The following is a 19,837-nucleotide window of genomic DNA, read 5'->3' as shown; positions in this document are numbered from 1 at the left end:
GGCATGTGATTGTGTATGCTTCGAGGCAGTTAAAGCCTCACGGGGAAAATTATCCCACCCATGATTTAGAGTTGGGGGCGGTGGTTTTCTCGCTCAAGATTTGGCGTCATTATATTTTCGGGGTTAGATGTACTATCTACGCTGACCATAAGAGTATGCATCATCATATGGATCAACCTAATCGGAACATGAGGCTGAGGAGGTGGCTTGATGTAGTAAAAGATTATGATTGCGAAATTCTGTACCACCCCGAGAATGCCAATATGGTGGCCGACACCTTGAGTCGGAGGACAGTTAGTGCTCCGATTCAGGATGTGTGTTTGAGGATGAATGTGATGACTCCAGTCTTGGAGATGATCATAGATGCGTAGTCGGTGGCCATCAAGGAGGAGAATCGGAAGAGTGAGCGAGTGATTGGTCAGATTTTAGCCTTTGATATTGACAACAGGGGGTTATTGACTCTTCATGGATGGGTTTGGGTACTTTATGGTAGTGGGTTTGGGTACCTTATGGTAGTGGGGCTCGACGGGTGTTGATGGATGAGGCCCACAAGTCGAGATTCTACATTCATCCGTGGGCTACACAGATGTATCTTGACCTGAAATATAGCTATTGGTGGTGGTGTATGAAGAGAGATGTGGTATGGTTCGTTTGTGGGTCAAGGTCGTACACCAGCGCCCTCACGACAAGTTGCAGCCCTTAGAGGTCCCACTGTGGAAGTGGGAGCAGATCACGATGGATTTTATTAGAAAATTGCCAAAGACTTTGTAGAAGAGTGCCCAACTCCTCATGGAACCTCATCTAGGTGATAGTTGATCCTTTGATGAATAGTGCTCACTTCTTAGCCATAAGTGAGAGTTCTTCTGCTGAGAAATTGTCCAAGATCTATGTCCAAGATATTGTGGCACATAATGGGGTACCTAATTCTATTGTGTCAGCCCGGTATTTTTGTTTTACTTCCAGATTTTGGAAGATGTTCCATAAGGAGCTGGGCACTCGATTGCATTTCAGTACCGCCTATCATCCGCAGACAGATGGGCGGAGCGAGCGGACTATTCAGACGCTTGAGGATACGTTACGGTCCTGCATCATTGATTTTGGTGGGAGCTAGGACTCCTACCTTCCTTTGGTTGGGTTTTCTTACAACAACAACCATCATTCCAGCATTGACATGCCTCCATTTGAGCTCATGTATGGGAGGAAGTGTCAGACTCCTATTTGTTGGAGTGAGTTCGGACAGAGAGTCATAGGGAGCATTAAGATAGTACTCAAGACGACAGAGCTTATCCAACAGGTCAGGCAGAGGTTGATGATGGCCCAAATCCGTCAGAAGAGTTATGCGGATCGACGACACTCTGAGTTGGAGTTTTAGGTTGGAGATTTAATACTCTTGAAGGTATCACCTTGGAAAGGTGTTATCCGATTTAGGAAGCGGGTCAAGCTGGGCCCCAGGTTTATTTTCCCTTTCAGAGTGACAACCCAGGTGGACAAGGTGACATACTGGTTAGAGCTTCCTAAGGAGTTGAGTCAGATTCATGACCCTTCCATGTTTCCCAGTTGAGGAAGTGTGTTGCCGATGAGTCAGCTGTGGTCCCGTTGGATGACATTCAGGTTGATGGTCGCCTGAAATACATTGAGAGGTCGGTGGCGATTCTGGATAGGAAGGTGAAGACCTTTAGGAACAAGGTAGTGGACTTGGTCAAAGTTTAGTGGCAACACCGGAAAAGCTCCGAGTGGAATTCGGAGCCCGATACTGAGATACGAGAGAATTATCTTGACCTGTTCGTAGAGGCTGACTTCGAGGATGAAGTCTAATTCTAGTGGGGGAGAATTGTAACACCCGTTTCCAGGTATTTCCATTTACACCCTTATCATTTTAAAATTATTGCAAATAATCCATTTACATTGGGCGTACCAACCTTGTACGCTAGGTGTAAGTCAGCATTGTTGGGTTATGAGCATTCTAACACTCCTAAGTGTACATGCAACCCTAAATACCTTGGATCTATGTTTTCTCTATTATACATACAATTATGAACATCCAAGGTATTATCCTAATCTAGCATACAAAATAATAAATATAACAAGATAGAATACATACCTCTTTGATGTAGAATGTCTTCATGAAGCTTGAGTGCCTAGTGCCCCAAGTGTGACACCTCAAATGGTTCACACAACACCAAATACACTTGGAATAACTTGAGAGAAACTTGAACACTCCTTGAAATCGTCTAGCCCTCACACTCACACATTAGTGCCTGATTTCTTGAGCCATGGGATTCTTTTATATGGTGGCTATTAGGGTTACACCATGTAACTCATAACTTTACCCATTCCTTATGCTCCATGGATTTTAACCTCCATGGAGTATCCACGGGTCACCCCATGGACTTAGTCCAACATAAGGAATCTTGGATCACAAGCCCACATATATAAGAATGAATGATTTACACAATCAACCCATATATTTAATTAGTCTCCTTTTGATCACTTAATTAATTCCAAATTAATTCTTGATCAATACTAATTAAATAACCTTATTAATATATTAGAACTTATAATATATTAACCAACCTTAAGTGTTATTTCTCTCATTATAGTCTATCCAAATGCATGATGCCATGCAACCCAAATGGACCATGCCGGGTCGGGTCAAGTCTTACCAATTATAGTTATGGACTTAGACATTAATCCAACAGTATCCCACTTGGATAAGTCTAAAACTATTATTGCGTATGACTTCAGGAACCGATCAGCAATCATAGCTCTCAAAAGCTTCTGTCGAACTCTGACCTTGTCGATGAACTCTGACCTTTGTCAATGACTTGTCCATTACATAAGGGATCATATATTCCTCCATTCTAGATATCATATGGACTGAGACATGGATTATCAATCATTCTCTATGTCCATTTGTTGTTTCCCGATTTCCGATTCATGATGACTGACTGATTGAACAAATCAAATCAGTCCTGGCTTGGCTAAGCACTCACATGTATCATCTTTAAATCATCGAGGGGCCCACATATATCGTTTTTATCCCGAAGGTAAAAGGAATGGATAAACTTCGACTCATATGGCTTGTTCTACTACTTGTTGAATCATACACAAAGGCACGTTTTATAACATCGAGTTACCAATGCGTTTTCATGCAATCAATGTATAACCAACTCATAGTAACAACTCATATCTCTAGGTTTGAAGAATATAAGATATTATCGTCTCATGATCACTCGTGATAAAATCCATGAAGTGATTCAAACGAGCGCGGGTTGAATCCAATACTCAGAACTTATGAGCACTCATGAGTGTTGTAGCACCACTTTGTCCACCAACTTGGACCTCTACAAACCAACCCATGACAGTCTTGATTCATATCTACTTCCAACATATGACCGACTGTGGATGGTTTGAATAACTTAATCATTCAGGAAGAGCGACTTAGTTATTCTGGAAGTCAAAACATGTAAAGTGAAACACAAGAATAAATGAATCAAATATGGTATCAAACCCTATGAATATAAATAAACACTTTTATTTATCACCATACTGATTACTCATTATTCATTGTTTCGGTTTTATCAACTTTATACTTGAATTTAAAACAATAGTTGTCCCATGCTCCAAGCATGTACACTATGTTTTCTAAACACTAGTCATGCCATACACCAAGTATGCATACTATGTTTGTCTATGATCTTTACTTTGTAAAATAGATCAATTGAACATCACTCCAATGATCCTCTTTTCACAGTCCCAAATCCTTACTGCAAATGCAAGAATTCCAAATTCATGCCATTTACTGAAATCTGTTAGATTCTAAACTTATATGCATTGATCCTCTTAATGATTATGCACAAAGTCAGAAAGACTTGACAACAATCATTACAGAGCATTCCAAAGGAGATCAGCTCCTTGGAAACATCCTTCTTTCATTAAGTTTCCTAATCTTACACAGATTGAATAATTTCTAACTTTGAAACATTTCCATATTCCATTTTGACTATCACTTCTGAACAAGAGTTGCCTCCTTACAGATTATGTCAATATGGTCCTTCCAGAATTAACATTATACTTCCAACTGTCCTTGAGCAACCAATCTTTGGTAAACCTTAGATTGTCCTCGACAATTGCTTAATCATTTTAGTCATATCCAATTCTAGACCTTTTCCCTTCATAATGCCCCATGCATTTGGAAAATTTTAGAAAGGATGAATATAGCACATGTAATCGATCCTATATCCGAAGCATATGGGACACGATTCATGATGTCTCACATAAAGACTAAACCAGTCTTTTGCTATAATATTTCCATTTCAATTTGCCAAGTTCTCAAAATTCAGATTATGAAAAGGGATGCCGTAATCATAATCGAATTTTAGAACGCAAATAATGGACCCATATATAGAATTTCCTTATGTTGAGCCATTCCAACATGAAATTCATATATATATATATATATATCCTTGATTAAATACGATTAAAATCTCAATCTAAGCTTTTAGAATTGAAATGAAGTATAATTTCCTCTCCCTTAATTATAGCAAAACAACTTTTTCAACCCCTGCAACCTCACGAATTGAAACTTTTGTTTTCTATAATTAACATTGCTAACTTGCAACCTTTGTCATAATTATCATGCTCCCACTAACATGATGATTATTAGCATAACACTTATGCTCCCACTAGCTTTGACATGTACTCAGAAATCAGCTGACTTTCTTACCAAAGTTCAGATTTCTGATACTAGATTGTTTTGATAAAACTTTATCAAAATCATACACCTCTCTTAGATAGCTCACATGTGTGTCTAAACAATTTTAGAACTATGAAAAGGGATGCCGTAATCATAGTCTCAATTGTTTAGACCTTTGCCACTTCTCACAAGTCCATGTTAGTGTGCCGGTAAACCACACACGCTCCACTAACGACTTTGAGAATGCAAATATCACAATTGCTATCTAGCTAAAATCTACTTAGTGAAAGTGTTTCCTCACCATCATTTTCATGAATCGGAGAGAAACCTTATGACACTTAGATTTAATAGTGTATGTGTTCTTATCCATGTGAATTTGTCAAAACCATAATCACAAGACAAGGTTAGTGACAAATCCAAACTCATATTGATTAAACTTGTGCAATCTTAAATTCTTGCCATTTGGCAGCTCAGGTGCCTGCCATTGCTTCCAAGTAGTTGTGCAACCAATTGAGAACTCTCAGAACTTTTATGCAAAGCCAACTTGAATAGGCACAAAAATTTCAACACGATAGGTTATAAACCTCAAGTCGTGTGCTAGTGAAGGACTTTAGGTTTTATTCTTGATTAAGTATTGAAACTTTCAAGAGCTTTAAGACTCCCACTGTCCTCTTGACATATAAGACTCCCTTGTCAAATATTCAAGAGATAGTGCGGATTCTTTATCAAGACTAACACTTTACACAATTGGCCTAAGTTGGTCTCTGTTTTATCCAAAACATCACAACTTACCAATTTCAAATGTACAAGAGTAGATAACCTTTTACTCTTACATTTGACTAGTGTTAACAAACCCTCTTTAAGATATGTCACTCAAGTTACAATCTTGGAGTATGACTATAAGAGTTGTTTTGGAACGAAGTATGACTCATCTTTTTGATTTAACCATTTCAACAATTCATGACTCCTCTTCATAGTCATAAGAATGCACTAAGATGACTTTAGAGGACCAATTGTGATATGGTATCTTAATCATTAAGATGATCATAAACATGATACTAAAGTACTCTCCCATCTTTTCAGATTTGAGAAACTTTTATCTTTCTGCCATACTTTGATTCTTCTTATTCGTTCTGTCTCACATTGAAACTTCTCCAATGCTACAGACTTATACTTAAACTTATAAGTATAACCATATTTACTAAACTTAAGTAAATCATGACGAATAGTCTTCTTGATCTTTTGTGGTGGACTTGACCAGTGCACAAGAATGTGTACTCGATCCCTTAGTCCTTTCCTTATTCACATAAGGAATTAGTCTTAATTTTCCAAGCTGAAAGTTCTCATTCATCATACTATACAACTTGCATGATTCCAAGTTTCGGTCCAATTGAACCTTGGGTGATGAGAATCTTTCCTTATTTGGTAATATTAGACACTACCACAACCGAAAGAATCAAATCCATTTTTCCAATATTGCTATCAATGGAATCTTATAAGCAACAACTTTTCACAAATGTCATTGTAAGGATACTTAAAATAAATAAAATCAAAACCTTTTTCTTTTATTTTAAAACTTTGCGGAAAAACTTATCCTTACAATCCATATGAAAACCTTGTTGTTATTTATTCCTAAGCAATATAAATATCATAACTCTTAAGTAATAGCCCAAAATTCTGATCACCGAACCATGCGATTGAAATCCATCTTCGCGATCAGAATCAGCATGTACTTAATAGAGTTAGACAATGGACTTTACCTGAAGTAGAGCCAAACTTATTGACTTTAACATCCTTAGGTAAATTTGGCAGCTTCGTAACCAATGCCCCTTCCTTTGGCAATAGTTACCTATGGACCCTTGATAATGGAACTATCTCAGACTTCGCCTCTCTCTTTACCATTGGGTCAACCGAGTTGACTATGGCCGATCCCTTTCCATTGGGAAGAGAGAGCTTTACTGGATATCCAATGTCATCATTGTCAATGTCCATAGTGTTTTAGGAAGTTGATCTTAGCAAATAGATAAGATCATTAAGGGTCTTGTCTTAGTCTGTTTCATAGGATTCCCAAAAGAACTCACTATGTGACTTAGAAAGTAGTTGAGCCACCAACTTTCTCAAGACTTTGAAACCCAACTCTCCCGGCTTGTCAATATGTGACTACATCTCTAAGATGTGATCACACCTAGACCTTGCCTTGCCAATAGGGCTTGAGTGACCTTAAACTTTTTAGGAACTTGTGGGTTAGGGAGAATAATTGGAGGAGGTGAAAGAAGTATGATATCCATGGGACATCATCTTCATTTAGGAAAGCTTGTTTCAAGAGATTTGGGAAGATCATAAATGTCTAGACCAGACATCTTTTTGGGAGATATTCAAGATAGTTGATTTAAAGTCCTTAATATGACACCCAATATGAAATATTAAGGCTAGGACCCAACAAACTATTTTATAACTTAGAAGAGGGATGCCGTAATCCAAGCTATAAAATATTTGAAGGTAGGCGAATGACGATTCACCAATTTCCACCATGAAAAAACGAAATAATTTATTAGGTTTTAATTGGATTTGAAAGTCCTAGATCTTTGAGATTCATTGAACTGTTCAAAGACATGTTTCAATCTCGAGTGTGCCCTTCAGGTTTTGTGACTGGGATGCTGAGGATCACAAAACAAGGTGTGAATAACCATGCAAATATACTTGGTACCCTTAATATTTACCCCTTAATCAGTGTGCCGGTTAACCACACACGCTCCACCGATACTATGATAAATATTAAGTTACCCTTTGCCTACCTTGTTAAGTCCAGGTTAGTGTGCCGGTTAACCACACACGCTCCACTAACGACTTAAGCAAAGTGCAAAGTGTAATTTCATGGGTTAGCACCAAATTCACATTTTCCTAAGTAACTAAGATTGGGTATTAATAAGAGTTTAGTTACTTAGTATTTATCATTAATACTTTTAATGAAAGGAGAACTATAGTCCTTGTCCTACCCGTTCGGCTAACGACCCTCCACCAGTCAAGGAAGCGGTGGGTGAGAGTGGACACCCATTAAACTGCCATTTTATAGGCAGTAACCTTATACCCCCCTTATAGACCGGCTTCGTGAATGAGGCCTACTAACGGTAAGACTGACTTTACTCTTATACATATATATAAATATTATTAACTTATAATATTATAAAGTATAAGGGTTGAATTTTAACTTTTAAAATTCTAAGGGCTAACTTGGAATTAAAGTATTCATAAGTGAAAATTTTCAAATTCCAAAACTTGAGGGCAAGTTTTGAAACTATTCAAAACTAATTAATTTCATAACTTATGAGTTTAAAGTAGTTTTAATTAAAAAAAAAACTTTTCAAGTTCCATAACTTGAGGACAAGTTATGGAAGACTTTAAACTAATTAATAAAAAAAATAACTTTTTTTTATTGTAACTTATGGAACTAATTAAGGTTACACTTTTTTTTTTAATTTAATGAAGAGACTCTTGAACCTCCATAACTTGAGGACAAGTTATGGAGTCATAAAACCATTTAATTAGAACTAGACTCTTCATTTTGTAACCTTTGCCAACTTTTATGAGTTTTATGATTCTTAAATGTGACTTTTCATATAACTTGAGGACAAGTTACAAAAACACACTTTGGAATCAACTCTTAGATTAAAATGGATTGAAAACAACTATTTCACACAACTTTTCTATTAATCTAAGAACCTCATAAGAACAAGATAATTCAAATCATCAATCTTCAAGAAATTAGCATGAACATACAAACTAATACAAATCTTGAAAATTATCTTAGAAATTGGATTAGCATGAACATTACCACATCAAAAACAAGTTTATAAGTCCAAAAACATCTTAGGGTAATGTTCCTAGTCCAATTCCAGCCAAAACAATCGAATATATGCATCCAACTCGATTTTTTCAGCTACTTTTGCAAGTATAACAAGAAAACAAACCTGACTCTGATACCACTGTTGGGTTATGAGCATTCTAACACTCCTAAGTGTACATGCAACCCTAAATACCTTGGATCTATGTTTTCTCTATTACACATACAATTATGAACATCCAAGGTATTATCCTAATCTAGCATACAAAATAATAAATATAACAAGATAGAATACATACCTCTTTGATGTAGAATGTCTTCATGAAGCTTGAGTGCCTAGTGCCCTAAGTGTGACACCTCAAATGGTTCACACAACACCAAATACACTTGGAATAACTTGAGAGAAACTTGAACACTCCTTGAAATCGTCTAGCCCTCACACTCACACATTAGTGCCCGATTTCTTGAGCCATGAGATTCTTTTATATGGTGGCTATTAGGGTTACACCATGTAACTCATAACTTTACCCATTCCTTATGCTCCATGGATTTTAACCTCCATGGAGTATCCATGGGCCACCCCATTGACTTAGTCCAACATAAGGAATCTTGGATCACAAGCCCACATATATAAGAATGAATGATTTACACAATCAACCCATATATTTAATTAGTCTCCTTTTGATCACTTAATTAATTCCAAATTAATTCTTGATCAATACTAATTAAATAACCTTATTAATATATTAGAACTTATAATATATTAACCAACCTTAAGTGTTATTTCTCTCATTATAGTCTATCCAAATGCATGATGCCATGCAACCCAAATGGACCATGCCGGGTCGGGTCAAGTCTTACCAATTATAGTTATGGACTTAGACATTAATCCAACAAGCATGAGGGTCGTGGCGGAGGAGGAGTACACTGGGCATTCATATGAGTACGTCGGTGGTACTCGTGTAGCTTCAAAACCCTAAATTTTTAGGGTTGTGTCCCCTATTTAAACATCTTATCCCCTTGGACCTCCTTATGACCAACCTCCATTTCCTCCAAACCCTAAAATCAAAACCCTAGCCTTTGTGAGTGAGATTTGAAGCTTGAGAGTGATCCTTGAGTGTTCTTAATAGAAAACGAAGATCATTCAAGAAGTGGTGGTGCATTCAAGCATTTGGTTCTAGAATCTACATCTTTTTGTTCATCTTTTGAAGGTATAAAGTTCATACATTAGAGCTTGTTTAGGCTTAGATGTAAGTTCATTTTGTCCCAAAAACTTGATTTTTGTGAGTATGGAATACTCCAGAGAATATATGTTGTCCTTTCAAGCATTTTAGGGTGTTTAGAGTCATAAAAATGTTATCTTGGTCCTTTCCCTTCTCCTATGCATGAGTTATGGAGTTTTTAGTGAAGTGAAATGTTAGGGTTTTGGCATTTAGCTCTTTGTAGACATGCAAAGGCTTAAAATCATATACTTTCTGGACTAGGACGTCCTTTACGGATCAGATCTGTGGATGGAATAAATGTCGTAATGATTAAGACATTTAAAAGGTAAGTTTTAGAATCAGTCAAGTACGCCAAGCGTAACCATGGCTACGCCTAGCGTAGCTAGTTGTGAGCCCGTATTCCTTCCATCCGTGTGATCTACGCCCAACGTAGATCTGAGTACGCCACGCGTACATCCGCGTGTTGACTTCTGTTGACTTTTGACCAATTGTGCCTTAAGTGGAGTTGTGAGGGATTCTGAAGGGGCAAACGGTCTTTTCCCTAATTATGGATTAGACTTGTCTGTGGATTAGTGGAGTATGGAAATTACCTTAATTATTAATTAGGGTTAATTGATGTAATTATTTGGAGTCTAGTTCCGGCAGTTCGGGTGTGAGTTCTATCAGTCATCTGTGCAAGGTGAGTCTCCTCACTATTCTTACCTGTGTGGTAGAATATATTTATATTTGTGATGACCAGCTGGTTCTATATGCTATTACTGTAATATGTGTTATTGTGTGTACTGAGACTTCGAGTAGTCTTCAGGGTTGTTAATAACCCACCAGGGCGTGTTGTTTGCCCATTGAGACTTTGGGTAGTCATCAGGGTTGCTGATAACCCATAGTTGCTTATTTTGTGTTGTGATGTATGTAGTATTTTGGGGAACTCACTAAGCTTTGTGGTTACAGTTGTTGATTAAATGTGTTTCAGGTACCTCTGAGGATTGCGGGAATGCAAATGCTTGATTGTACACATTCGCCTGCAGTTTATGATTGCGAATATTTTGGGACACTATGATGTTTTAATGATGATTTGTAATTGACATTTGTGATTTTTTTGAGATGGTTTTTATGAAACAATGTTTTATAAGAATTTAAAAATGAAAATTTTGGTTTTATAAGAATTTAAAAATGAAAATTTTAGTTTGAAAATTTTGGTTACAAGACATCTCCACTATCCACCAAATCGCAATCCGACCTAATACTCAATCAAAGAAGTGCAACCAACAAAAATATGATCCACTGTCTCCGTCTCCACTGAACTCGAAATGTAGATAAATCTGGAAAAATGTGTAGATAAAATGGTGTTCTCTTGCTTCCCTTCTACATTTACTTCTTTCATATACAAGAGAAAGCTTGAACGAGACACATTGCACATGGTAATGTTTTTTAGGGAGGAAAATGGTTATGTGCGGTCTTGCAACTCATTTCATACTTTCTAAGGTAATTTACTCCTAAACATGACATGTTTAACACACAACCAAAATTCTCATTTTGCATCCCGGTCGATGATCCTTAACTGGGTTTGTAACTAACGAAACAGTTTTTGTAAGTATTATGTAAATCAATCACATAAATCTCCCTAAGAATTAATGTTTTCATGTGTTTGGCATCAACCACGGCCAGCACCACATCTCACATTTGTGATCATCATCAATGTCTCCTCCAATATCTTGGCATTTTTATCACCATCCTCTGTATTCATAATTTGCTATGTTCTATAAGTTACAAGCATGAATTTTTCCAAAGTAAGATACCAAATGAAATGATTGCAAGTTTTAAGACTGTATGTATTCCGGTGTAAACATGATTATTTTACAATTCATAAGTTTACACTCAAACAATAAGGATGTTACATCCTTGACCATTAAAACTTGAAATACAAACCGAAACAAAAAGAAAAAAATTAAAATAAAAGTACTTAAGCATAGTCCCCTGAGGTTGGAAGTGCCTCGTATGATCCAATGAAAACATCACCATAGATTAATCCAGCCAACCCACCACCGATAAGTGGGCCGACCCAGTAAATCCAGTTTTGTGAGAAGTCTCCACTAACGACAGCCGGGCCGAATGACCGAGCTGGGTTCATTGAGCCACCACTGAAAGCTCCAGCAGCCAAAATGTTGGCTCCAACAATAAAGCCGATTGCGATGGGTGCAATGGTTCCGAGTGATCCCTTCTTAGGGTCAGCAGCGGTGGCATAGACTGTGTAGACTAGAGCAAAAGTTATGATAATCTCAAACACGACTCCTTGAATACTGCTCATCCCACTAGCAACTCCGTGGGTTGGAACGGCCTGTCAAATTTCAAATATGTAAATACAAATCCAAGATTTTGAATCAAAAATTGTTTTAGCACCGAAGATATGATCATATATGAAAACTTACCAAGCCACCGGTGACAAATTGTAGGAGGAAACATGCAACGATGGATCCAAGAAGTTGGGCAATCCAATAGAATAGACCGGTTATGATGGTGATGTTACCACCAATAGCCAATCCGAAGGTGACAGCTGGATTCAAATGGCCTCCGGAGATGTTGGCTGCTATTGAGACTCCAACAAAGAGTGCAAATGCATGGGCTATTGCGATTGCAACTAGTCCAGCTGGATCTAGTGCTGCATCTGCTGTGAGCTTACCTGAAAAGTTAATAAAACTCCATTATTCGTTTTATCATTTAATCGTTATAATATTAACACATATTTTCATTTTATGTATCTGAGAAAGAAAGCTGGAATACCATAAGCAATAGCGGACCCGACACCCGCAAACACGAAAAGAAGGGTGGCAATGAACTCAGCCAAGTAAGACTTGAGTGAAACTGCACTAAAAGAGTCACCGATGCTACCAATTGCCAACTTCACCATTTTTAGAACTCTTTGAAGCTAAAATTGAAAAGATGAGATGGTTGACTTGCTACAAGTGTGATTTGTGAATGGTTTCAACAAAGGATTATATAGTGCTTAACTTCATATTATTAAAATAATAGTCCAATATTTAAGTGTTAAATATGTGGCTATGAATGTATATAGAATTTGAGGTGGCACCGACCTTGGGGACAAGGTGGCTGAGCCTGACTTTGTTGCCACCCCACCGGCTTTGATTACGAAAATACTTGTTCGTTAGTAATAGAGGCTGGGAATATTACAACTAATGTGTTACATATGATTATGATTAATTAAGGAATCTGGTATTACCTATTTACAATAATTTGATTTCATCAAATAAATCGATTTACAATCTTATTTATTTGAAAACATTTTGTTTGATTTTTCCACCACTCAGCATTTCCTATTTTAATGTATTAATATAGCCCAGCAAAATATATAAAGACATTTTCTTGTAACAAGACCATCATGAGTTTTAATTTTCCATGAATTAAAATAATAATATGGGAGTTGAAGCTCAATGATTGAATGGACGGGTCACGTTATATCCTGATAAGTTTTAAAATATTAAAATAGCATAAAATAATAGTTTAATGACTTTATAATTTAATTAATGACAATTATGGCGCATTTTCCATTTAAAATGGAGCAAGTAATCGACAAGTGGTTGTCATGTTTAAAGTAAGTACATGCTAACAAGATGAGTACTATTTTAAATAGAAAAAGATTTGTTATAAAATTTAGGAAAAGTTTAGAAAAATATCGGGTAACTCAAGATGCTAACTTTATGGATTATGGATCTTAGAAACATCAAGGGAAACAACTCATAACTTCTGAAGTGGTAAAATTTCACTAGATCTCATTCACTAGATCTCATTCACGGGGCCAAAAATTGACCAAAACTTCATAATAACAAAATCTAAGCATATAATGAGCAAGGTTTAAGTTTTATACCTCAATGAATATGGAAATGATGAGTGAAATCTGGATCTACAAGCTCCTTCTCCAAGTTTCTTGTTCTTCAAGGTTCACCAAACACCTACTAAACACACACACAAATGGGCTCAAATCTCTCTAGATGAGCTAGGTTTTCGAAATTAGGCTCAAAAGGGCAATAGAGGCTGGGAAATGAGAGAACCTTGGGATATAACGTTGTTTAAATAGGGTACAAACCCTAAAATTAGGGTTTGTCCCCTATTGCGTACGCCCAACACGTACCGGAGGTACGCCCAGCGTACGCACTCCCTTCCCAAAATTACCAAAATGCCCCAAAGGACCAAAAATGCAAACTATTTACACACCAATGGTTAAAATGAAAAATATCTTGAATCAGGTGTTACATTTAGGTAACATGAGTTAGTTGTTTTCTGTTGTTGTTAAGCATCTATGGTTTAGTTCAGGTGACACTACTAGAAAAAGGCTCCTGTTCCTACGAAATTTTCCTAGCAACTTTTTTCCTCGGAAGTTCCTACGCATTTCCAATGTATTTTCTAGAAATCTGTAAAATAATTTTCCTCGGAAATTCCTCGGAATTTCTTACACATTTCCTAGAACATTCCTAGAAAAGACAAAAAATGACCATTCCTAGGAAAACCCTAAAGTTCCTACGCATTTCCGAGGAAAACATTTATTTTAGGCATTTCCTCGCAACTTCCTAGCAAATGTTAGGTTTAATTTTAAAAAAAAATTGTGTTTAAAAAAAGAAATTACATCCACCATTTTTCGAAATTGGATCCAACCCATTATTATTTCAGTCCATATAATTATGTAGATTGGTTAGTTTTCCTCGGAAAACCCTCAGAACTTCCTACGCATTTCCGAGGAAAACATTTATTTTAGGCATTTCCTCGCAAATTCATAGCAAATGTTAGGTATAATTTAAAAAAATTTGTATGTTTAATAAAAGAAATTACATCCACCACCTTTCGAAATCGGATCCAACCCATTATTATTTCGGTCCATATAATTATGTAGATTAGTTAGTTTCCTCAAATATTCATTAAAACATTTTAACTAATTAATAATTACTGTATATAATATATATATATATATATATATATATATATATATATATATATATATATATAGGGATAGGTTATATTGAGAACACTAAAAGGATGAGAAACGCGAGAACAAATGTGGACCAATCGTTTGCTAAGGGTCTAAATAGGAAAGTACATAGTTACGTAAATATTAATTAGGCAACATGAACATAACCTAAACGTATTAAATAAACACGTAACATACGTTTTCCATGATTGAAGCCAGAACAATGAAGAACGTTTATTGGATAAACGTAAATGAAACCATATTGGTTAATTCTGCAGACCATATCTCCGACATTAGGCGTGTAATCGTTATTTAGAAAATAGTACAACAATATTGTTGTAGTCGTGTGAAAAAAAATTACGATCTGCGATTAAGCACACAGGTGGTGGGGATTTTTATGGTGATGAAGGTTACTTCAATTCACTGATCGATATTTGTGATGAAGGTGAAGGTAAGTGTGTCTGAGTTCATAAATTTTTTTTTGGCTTTAATCATTATGTGAAACGAAAAATAATTGTTATTTTTTGTTAAAACGAAATAAAATTGTTATCTTCGATTGAAATGATTTACACTGATCAATGATACAGACGTGAATGAAATTAAAATCAATAGTAAAAAAAGTAGTGATTGAATTAGATGTTCTATGGGTATTAAATGCGAGACTATGATAATCAATAATGAATGAATATTGTGTAATGCGTAAATAATTTTAGTCAGTGATGATTATGATGTGGTGTATGTACGTAGCTAATTTGCTTGTGACAATATATAGAGTTATTATTCCACTAAGTTGTATAATCTTAGTTATCTGTTAATCATTCCTTAATTTATGAAAGTTTGTGGTCTCAGTTGTGATTGAATTTGATGTTCTATGGGTATTAAATGTGAGACTATGTTAATCAATAATGAATGAAAAGTAAAATCAGTAGTGAATGAAATTCAGTGATGATTATGATGTGTTGTATGAACATAGCTACTTTACTAGTGACAAATATAGAGTTATTATTACATTAAGTTGTATAATCTTAGTTATCTGTGAATCATTGCTTAATTTATGGAGTTATGTGGTTTTACGTTAAAACATATTTGAATAGGTTGATAATCACAAATGATTTACTGTAGTTGTGATGATATTGGGTTATCTATATATGTTATTGGTTCAGTCATGATTGAATACATTTGATTTGATTTGAATACAATTGGTGTATTTTCGTAGTTGTATTGAAATCATTGTAGAATATATGATGAGACAATCATTAATGTTCACAATTATTTATTAGTCAAAACAGTTTTGTTTATTTCATGGAAGGGTAAAAATGTATTTATATAACGGTAGTTATATTCCACCGTGATTGTTAATGTTTAATCAATAATATAAAAAAATGGTAGTGTAATACTCAATATTGGATATATTTTTTTTGGTGGAACAGATAACTCGACACAAGCAATCAAAGGTGGCTACGAAGTTACATCTGATGAATATGAAAGTGACAATGAATCAGTTGAAAGTGTTGATGATTGTGATGGTAATGAATTCTGGTTAATGTTAACAAAATTTATTATATTTATAAATATAATTTAATTGGAACTGTTTGGATCAGGTTTGGAATCTGATTCAATAAACGAATGTGTCAACAATAGCATTTTATATTCACCTGGTGGATCTTCTAAGCTGTGGAAACCTAGTGTCACGAAAGAATTTATGCCTGATGATGATGTTACCTTCGAATCACTAACACATGCAATCAATATGTATAGAAAATATGCAAAACATGCTGGGTTTGATGTTCGGTTGAACACTACTACAAGGTTTCAGCATGACAAATCAATAAAGATAAAGTATGTTGTTTGCAATCGCGATGGGAAAATACCAGATAGAAGCCTGGATACAATGGATACAAATAATAGTGGAAGGAAACATAGGAACTCAAACTTTATTGTAACGGATTCTAAAGCATTGATAAAGTTTGAACGTGTTAGTATTGGAACAAATGAGTTTCAAATTAGAGAGTTTCAAGAGCTGCACAACCACCCTCTTTATACCACAGAAGAGCGCAGACATTCAAAAAAAGCTAGAAAATTAAATTATGCAGACAAGGAGTTTATTATACGCGCAGCAACAACAAATGTAGGTGCAACTAAGGCGCATAAACTTCGTCATGCGTTAAAAGGTGGGTATGAGTGTGTTGGTCCCGAAGAGAGTGATTACAAAAATTTTAGGAAAAAATTGGGTAACATTATAGGCAACAAGGATGCACAATTGGTAGTGAATAAAATGAATGAGAGGAAAACAGATTTTCCGGATTATTCCTTTGAGTATAAATGTGTGGAAAGCGTGTTAAATGCTATGTTCTGGGCTGATGAAACAGATAAGGTATTCTACAAGGAGTTTGGAGATGTGATATCTTTTGAGACTGCCTTTCGAACAAATAAGTAAGTGTTATTGTGCATGTTATTTTGTATGATGTGTATTTTTTATTAATATGTTTGTATGATTTCATTAATAATGACAACTATTATTATTCAGGTATGGAATGGTATTTGTCCCTTTTACAGCTATTGATAATCACAAAAGATATGTTACTGTTGGTGCTGGCCTACTTAGTAATGAGAAAATTGAGTCTTATTGTTGGTTGCTTGAAGCTTTTTTAAAAGCTCATGTAAAAGAACCAACATTGGTGTTAACAGACCAGGATCCAGCGATTCTGCAGGCAGTTGAAGCTGTATTCCCGAACGCCAAGCATAGACTATGCTTATGGCATATAACGAAAAAACTACAAGCAAAGGTATGTTGTATGTAATGAAATATGAATTTTGTTGATGAATGTACATTTATATCTTAAAATGTATGGGTAATTTTAAGTTTAAAAAGCATATGTGTTGACCACAAAATGGTTGTGTATCAGGTAAGTGGGGATGTTCTGAAAAACACGGATTTCAGAAAATGCTTCAAAAAACTAGTATGGAATATATATATATATATATATATATATATATATATATATATATATATATATATATATATATATATATATATGGATCCCCTTGAGTTTGAAACAGCATAGAAGTCATTGATGAAGGATCACAATCTGCAAGATAAACGATGGTTTAAAGACATGTATCGCAGGCGGACTTCATGGATACCAGCTTATTTTAAGGACATGCCAATGCATGGACTGATGAAAACAACTTCCAGGTCTGAAAGTGCAAATTCATTTTTTAATAAGTACTCACATCATGGGAATTTCCTTTTGTATTTCATGGTGAACTATGACATGGCGATTGGAAAACAACGTAACACGCAGCGTCGTCTTGATAATGAAACTAAGAGAACCAGACATAAATTTGGGATGGGCACAGGATTAGAGCAACATGCATCAAAAGTGTATACAAATACAGTTTTTGCAGAAATTCGAAAGGAGATATACAAAGGAGCATGGAACTGTTCAATTGATAGTGTCGAAAATATTAATGGGTGGCAGGTAGTAATGATTACACATTTGGACAAAAGGAGACAAGTGAAGACAAAGTGTAAGGTTAGTTCCTAATATTCATCTGAATGTACAAGCATCAGTAATGATTATAAGAATCTAAACAAAGAAATTTAAAAAAAAAGTGTGTCTAAAGTATGGATTAAAATTTTGATGTAGGTGGAACTGAAGTTGCCAGAAAAGAAAGTAAAATGTACATGCGAACTCTTCAAGCGAATGAGTATTTTGTGTCGACATGTGTTTGCAGTTCTGAAGAATAATCATATTGAGGAGATACCCGAGCAATATATTCTGCAGAGGTGGAGAAGGGATATTATTTCTAGCCATTTGCTGGTCAGTAAGAATGGGCTTGCTGAAATGGAAGATGAAACTTTTAAATTGTTAACCGAAGCATATAGTAACATAGAGTACTGTCTGGAGCGTCTTCATAATGATAAGGAAAAATTAGAAGATTTTGTGAAAACAACACGCACGATGAGGAGGGTTTTTGAGCAAGATCCGGTTAATACTATTGCATTGGATGAAAGTGATGAAGCTGTGTTTAGGCTATTTGGGGTTAGTATGACAGACCACATTGAAATTAATGTCCCACCAGTGATACATAATAAAGGAAGTGGGACTAAGAAACGGATGGTTAGTGCAGCGGAGAGGGCATCTGCATCTTCAAAAAGTGGTTCACGAAAGTGCACAGGATGCAACTTATATGTGAATCATAATTGAAGGACTTGCAAAGTAAGAATTGTGCGTGAGAAATCCAATTGTAGTTAGGATAAGTGTTAGTTTAGTGATGTTTTGCTTTATCATTAATAATTTATTATTTATGGCATGACTTATGTTTGCACATCTGCATTGGATTTTTTTAAATTGAATAATATCAGTTTGTTTTGTTTGTTGATTTAGTTTTTTATCGGATAATTTTTTGGTTCAATCTATTAGAGATAGTATGATGCTGGTGATGTTTGTGTCATTTGTATACAACCATGGTATTTAATGAGATGGTGATGCGTGTGTTGATTATGTACGTGTATCATATATGATGATATGGCTTGATGTTTGTAAGGTTTGTTTTGATTGGGTATGTGATTTTAGAAAATGTTATAGCTATGTATGGTTTAGTGGACTAAAATAAAAAAGTAAAAGGCTATGCATGGTACATGTGTAGTGATGTATTAGTTGGTTATGGACATCATTTATGATGGTTTTATTACGAAATTAAGTGGGGTTGTTAGTAACTAAATCAAATTATATAAAATCATACCACCCGCGTAATCTGTGATGTAAAAGTCTAAAACATTAAGATATCAGTTTCGAGTAACATGTTGAAACAACTTGCGTATGCAATATAAAAGCCAGCTAGAAAAGTCTAAGTTATGAGTTTCGATTAACAATAAACACAAGATACACTCATATAATATTAAGAAAATACATTTTCATATAATATGAAGACAAAAGGGAGGTACATAATCAAAAAGAAAAATAGAGACAGGTAAGCTGCATTGATCCATCTACATAATAGAGTAAAAGTAAATAACATTAATCTTCCCAGATGGTAAACAAAAGGACTTTTTAACACAACATTCTTTAACCAAATTCAGTCAGTCTGTCATGGAT

At 35.4% G+C, this 19,837-nt stretch overlaps 3 protein-coding genes across 3 annotated transcripts; 2 read left to right on the top strand and 1 right to left on the bottom strand.

Annotated features, from left to right (window-relative positions):
• Nucleotides 1-11,565: 11,565 nt before the first annotated feature.
• LOC145119578 (putative aquaporin TIP-type RB7-5A) lies at nucleotides 11,566-12,718 on the bottom strand. Its single transcript, XM_079055254.1, has 3 exons — nucleotides 12,539-12,718; nucleotides 12,187-12,437; nucleotides 11,566-12,095 (listed from the first exon to the last, which is right to left on the bottom strand). Exons 1-3 carry the CDS (start codon nucleotides 12,663-12,665, stop codon nucleotides 11,721-11,723), a joined length of 753 nt encoding a protein of 250 aa, XP_078911380.1. The 5' UTR covers nucleotides 12,666-12,718; the 3' UTR covers nucleotides 11,566-11,720.
• A 3,546-nt stretch (nucleotides 12,719-16,264) lies between these two features.
• Nucleotides 16,265-17,172, top strand: LOC145122285 (protein FAR1-RELATED SEQUENCE 5-like). The gene is made up of 2 exons (XM_079057908.1): nucleotides 16,265-16,274; nucleotides 16,337-17,172. Exons 1-2 carry the CDS (start codon nucleotides 16,265-16,267, stop codon nucleotides 17,170-17,172), a joined length of 846 nt encoding a protein of 281 aa, XP_078914034.1.
• Nucleotides 17,173-17,872: 700 nt separating this feature from the next.
• Nucleotides 17,873-18,982, top strand: LOC145118723 (protein FAR-RED ELONGATED HYPOCOTYL 3-like). Its single transcript, XM_079054408.1, has 2 exons — nucleotides 17,873-18,271; nucleotides 18,386-18,982. The coding sequence occupies exons 1-2, from the start codon at nucleotides 17,897-17,899 to the stop codon at nucleotides 18,944-18,946; spliced, it is 936 nt and encodes a 311-aa protein (XP_078910534.1). The 5' UTR covers nucleotides 17,873-17,896; the 3' UTR covers nucleotides 18,947-18,982.
• The last annotated feature ends 855 nt before the right edge of the window (nucleotides 18,983-19,837 follow it).

The sequence above is a fragment of the Lactuca virosa genome, chromosome 6 (assembly GCF_052849685.1).
Source record: "Lactuca virosa cultivar CGN04683 chromosome 6, Lactuca_virosa_CGN04683_v6, whole genome shotgun sequence".
Classification (NCBI taxonomy): Eukaryota; Viridiplantae; Streptophyta; class Magnoliopsida; order Asterales; family Asteraceae; genus Lactuca; species Lactuca virosa.
The sequence above is the reverse complement of the archived record's forward strand: the minus strand, read 5'-3'. Positions and strand labels throughout refer to the sequence as shown.